The 4,792-nt window shown below is 65.2% G+C and overlaps 2 protein-coding genes across 2 annotated transcripts in view; one reads left to right on the top strand and one right to left on the bottom strand.

The window, feature by feature from the left end:
- MST1 (macrophage stimulating 1) overlaps positions 1–893 on the top strand; it is a 5,359-nt gene extending 4,466 nt beyond the window's left edge. The window contains exons 16-17 of the mRNA XM_017732284.1: positions 344–573; positions 654–893. Of these exons, the coding sequence (XP_017587773.1) occupies positions 344–573; positions 654–815 (392 nt within the window). The 3' untranslated portion in view covers positions 816–893. The remainder of the gene's footprint in view (positions 1–343; positions 574–653) is intronic.
- Positions 880–4,791, bottom strand: APEH (acylaminoacyl-peptide hydrolase; the record flags this gene model as incomplete). The annotated part of the gene is made up of 19 exons (XM_017732285.1): positions 880–1,177; positions 1,258–1,364; positions 1,437–1,539; positions 1,616–1,806; positions 1,896–1,984; positions 2,062–2,142; positions 2,215–2,292; positions 2,422–2,563; positions 2,775–2,863; positions 2,933–2,984; positions 3,068–3,162; positions 3,273–3,333; positions 3,505–3,626; positions 3,693–3,733; positions 3,826–3,917; positions 3,991–4,128; positions 4,331–4,473; positions 4,604–4,679; positions 4,777–4,791. Coding segments are annotated over 19 exons (1,854 nt in total), but the record flags the coding sequence as incomplete, so codon positions are not given.
- Between the last annotated feature and the right edge of the window lies 1 nt (position 4,792).

Below are 4,792 nucleotides of genomic sequence, written 5' to 3' on the forward strand. Positions count from 1 at the left end.
TGGAGGTACCTGCCACAGGCAGCCCCTGCCAGGGCATTCCCTGTTCAATACAACCCCTGCCCATGCCATTCCATCCCCCTGCCCACAGCATCCCCATGTCCATGGCATCTCCCTGCCCACAGCGTCCCTTGCTTGGAGTACCCCCTGCCCGCAGCAACCCCCAGGTCCCTGGCATACCCCTGCTCACAGCATCTCCCTTCCATGGCATTCTCCTGCCTATTCCATCCCCCTGCCTACAGTATCCCTTGCCTCTGGTATCACCTGTCCATAACATCCCTCTCCACAACATCTCCCTTCCACACTCCCCTGTAATGACATCCTCCTGCCCATGCCATTCCCTGCCCACACCGCCCCCTGCCCATGCCATTCCCCAGTATCCCTGCACACCCACCGGTGCATCCCATGCCCACTGCCCTGTGCTCTCTGCCCACAGGCACGGCAGATGGCAGCGTGCTGAACGTGGCGCGGCTGCCGGTGCTGGCCCACAGCGAGTGCAACACGGCGCTGCGTGGGCGCCTGAAGGAGAGCGAGCTGTGCACTGCCCCGCTGCGTGCCGGCGTGGGTGCCTGCGAGGTGAGCTGGGCTGGGGACACCCAGCCCAGGGAGCCAGCAGGTGCTGGCACCAGGGTGACACCGCTCTCTTCATGCCACAGGGCGATTACGGTGGTCCACTGGCTTGCCTCACCGCTGACTGCTGGGTGCTGGAGGGAGTGATCACCCCCTCCCGTGTCTGTGCCCGCACCGACCAGCCCGCCCTCTTCATCCGTGTTTCCCTCTATGTCGATTGGATCTACAAGGTGATGAAGATGGGTTGAGCCAGCATTCCCAGCCTGGCACAGTTGCCATTGCACAATAAAGGCACAGCCGTGGCCACAGGGGTTGGCACTGCAAAAGGTCTCACATTTATTTAACACCAAACCCCAACCCACATTCCAACCTGCCCCTGGCTACACTCGCTCCATCTGCCTCTGGTCCTGGTGTGGTCCCCAGGGCCAGCAGTCACCCTGGGGCTGGCATAGCCCAGGACCACTGTGGGCACTAGGGCCTGTGCCGGCCCGTCCCATCCTGTCTGGGCTGCCCCAGGTGCTGGAGGAGCCAGTGGGCACAGTTTGTGAAGACATCGGCCTCCGTCTCCACACCAGCCAGTGCGTGGCCACCCTCCGGGTACCACAGCAGCCTGTGGGGAGGCACAGGATGGGAAGGTGCTCATCCAGCATCCCAGAGTTCCCTCCCTGCTCCCACCTGCACCCCACTCACCGTGCTGGCACACCCCTGGCCCGCAGCACCAGGCACAGCTCCAGCGCCTGCATGGGGCTGACGCGCCGGTCCCGGGCGCCCACGCACAGCAACACTGGCGTCTGCACCTGCAGCACTGCCCTCAGTGGGTGCCTGGCACCCACACTTGGCACCCCACAGCCATCCTGACCCTGCCTTACCTGGGCTGCTTGGGAGATGGGCGAGCGCAGTAGCATGGTGGCCACCTCCTCAGCACGTGGCACTCGCTCGAAGGAGTAGGGCAGCCCCAGGGAGGTGTAGCGCCTGCAGTACAGAGACACTGACAGCTGTCACAGGGACACTGATGGGTGGCATGGCACAGGATGGGGGTGGCACTCACCAGTCAGGGATGTCAGAGGTGCCCAGCAGTGCGGGCAGGTTGGAGACGGGGCTGCGCAGGGCACAGGCTTGGTAACGCTCAGGCTCGCGAGTGAGGAGGTGGAGGGCGATGAAGGCTCCGTGGGAGCCAGCCAGCAGGGCTAGGCGGTGCGGATCCAGGGGCTCTCTGTGCAGCGCCTGCTCCACTGCCAGCTGCATCCGTGGGGCACCCATCACCGGCACCCAAACATCAGCATCCTCCCAGGAACATCCCCCAGCACCCCCAGCCCAGCACCCCTCACCTGGGTGTCTGCCACATCCTGCTCACCCACATGGGAAAGTAGGGAGCTGATGCTGGCCTGGCCGAAGCCCAGGGAGCCACGGTAGTTCACTGAGGAGACAGGGCCATGGGTGCCATGTCTCCACTGAGACACAGGGCCACATGTCCTCAAGCTCCCCAGCACTTACCCAGGAGCACGGCGAAGCCCAGCCGGCACAGCGCAGCCATGCTCGGGCGCCAGCGGGCATCAAAGACAGCATGGGGGCCACCTGGAGCCAGCATGGGCATCACCTGGGGTGCCACCAGCACTGCCAGGGTGTCCCCAGTGTCCCCTCACTCACCATGGGGGCACACGACGAGGGGGTGTGGTGGTGTGCCATCTGAGGGGCTCAGCAGCAGGGCCTCAAAAGCCTGGGTGTCTGTGCCAGGGAAGGGCTCCCACTCAGCAGCCACCACCCTGGGCACCCAGCACCCTGCCCACCCCCCACTCCCGAGGGTCCCTGGCACCCAGGCAGCACCAAGGTGCAGCAGGGGCCCCCAGGGCTCACCCTGTGCAGCGGGGCCCTGCCTACTGCAGGGTGGCTGGACCATCAGAGTCTTCCAGGTGACACCAGGCACTGTTGGGGTGTCCTCCACTGGCACCCAGTCAAGGGACAACTCCTGGCCTGCTGGCGGCAGCACGGCCACCACCTGGGCACAGGCAATGGATGGCACTGGGGCCGTGCCGTGACAAGGCTGTGCCATGCCAAGGCTGTGTCATATTGGATCTGGCTGTGCCACACCACACTATGCCTCCCTATGCCATACCACACCATGCCACGTGTGCTACACTGTCCTGTGCCTGGCTGAGCATCACAGTACCATATCCCACTGTGCCACACAGTTTCAGGGCTCTGCTCACCAGGCTGGGGGGGTGGTGGGGGGCTGAGCAGGTGGCCACCAGCAGGTCCCACTGGAGAGTGAGCAGCTCCCAGCACCCTTCAGGTGATCCTGGGGACAGAACACATGTTGGTGATCATAGCGCTCACTGGGGTACCGTGGGTGGGTGGTGCCATGTACCTGCTGTCAGGTTGGTGACTGTGGCCGCCTCCGTATCCACAAGCAGCAGGTCCTGTGAGGGCGCAGAGCACAGGCAGTGGTGTCACCATGGGGTGTGTGGGTCACGTCCCTGGCCCTGCCATCCCCAGGACTCACTGTGCGGCTCCGCTGCGGGGTGCCCAGCACGGCTCGCCGGCTGTCGGCTGCCCAGCACCGCGGTGGCAGCACCTCTGCATAGAGCCCGGCGAAGGCTGCAAGTGGGGCAGAGCGCTGGGCTAGTGAGCCAGGGTCATGGGCACCTGGCAGGGGGTGGTGCCAGCCCCCCATCAGAACCCAGCTCTGCCCACCATGCCTTGCTCACCCTCCGTGGGCTCCTGCACCACGTCGAGCACCGTCACTGTCTGCCTTGTCTGCCAGGTGACCTGGGGAGAGCCAGTGGTCAGGGAAGGACCCATGCCAGGGGCAACTGAGGCAGGGACGCCTGTTGACACCCCCAGCCAGGCACTGCGAGAGGCTGTGGCACCTGGGCTGAGCACTGTGCTGGCAGCACAGAGTGGCACAGCCATGCCTGGTGCCCGTGAGGCCCAACTCACCATGCGTAGGCACAAGCACTGCCGGTGGGGCCCCCCAACAACCCCCTCCAGGTAGAGCAGGCGCTGGCCATCAGGGCTCAGCTGGGGGGAGCAGGCAGAACCATTCTCTGCTGACAGCAGCTCTGTGGGCAGCAGGGGGTCAGCATCCCGGGGACCCCCAGGGCACCCCCCAGGGTTCCAGTGCTCACCGCAGCACCCGCTGGCCAGGTCCAAGTGGAAAATCCCTGACCTGAGGGGGAAAGTGTGGATCAGGTTAGACCCCCACTGTGCTGATACTGCATGGGCATCCTGGCATGGCACCAGTTGCTGGCTGGGACCCACCTCCTGTTGGAGCAGGCATTCAGCCCCAGGCGGAAGGGCTTGTGCCACCAGCCCACGAACACCACACCATGGTCATTCGGGGACCACAGGGCCTGTGTGACAGCCAGACTCATCCCACAGCCCCAGGCTGGGCCCCCTGGGGCGTTCCTTGTACCCCATCCTGACCTGGCCGGGGGAGAGGTGCTCCGGGACTCCCTCCAGCACTGACAGGCTGAGGCCCTCCAGGTCCAGGATGCAGAGGACGGGCTCGCTGCGTGTGCTCAGGGTTTCCCCCCAGTCCTCATGGTACACAAACTGCTTGCCCTGTGGCACAGACCCATCAGCCCCATGGCTGGTGGCCCCAGGCATGGAGCTCTGTCCATGACACACTCATGGGATGTATGGCACACTCATGGGGTGCACGCCATGCTCAGGGGGTGCATGGTGTGCCCATGGGGCACGTGCCATGCCCACAGTGTGCATGGCATGCTTGGGGGTGCACTGAACACACTCATGGGGCACCTACCTCCTCATCCTCATCCTCTGCTGCAGGCCAGGCTGCTCCTGGCACATCCCAGGGGCAGGGGGGCTGTCGTTTGGGCTGGCTCTTCTCAGCCACATAGAGGAGCCGTGTCTCTGAGTGCGACCAGGCCAGGCAGGCAAAGGGCCCTGGCATGGCAGGAAGGTGCCAAAGCCCAGCCTGGCACAGGCACAGCTGGGCACCAGGTAGGCACCAGGGCCGCTGGCCGTGCCACCCTCACCCCTTCTGTGGGCAGGAACCATGGGGAAGGGGCCCTACCCTCCGTGTAGACCTCCCCGTGCTTCCCCAGCGCCGTGAGATCCACGCTGTGGCTGCATCCCCCGCTGTCCCACACCTGGGGGGACGGCGGTCAGCACCGGCACACCGTGTACACGGTGCCCACCACCCTGCACTCCAGCCACCCCGGTGAGTGACCGGGACAGCCGCGTTACCTCCAGCAGCTCGGGG

This window comes from Corvus brachyrhynchos, unplaced genomic scaffold (genome assembly GCF_000691975.1).
Source record: "Corvus brachyrhynchos isolate BGI_N302 unplaced genomic scaffold, ASM69197v1 scaffold4, whole genome shotgun sequence".
Classification (NCBI taxonomy): Eukaryota; Metazoa; Chordata; class Aves; order Passeriformes; family Corvidae; genus Corvus; species Corvus brachyrhynchos.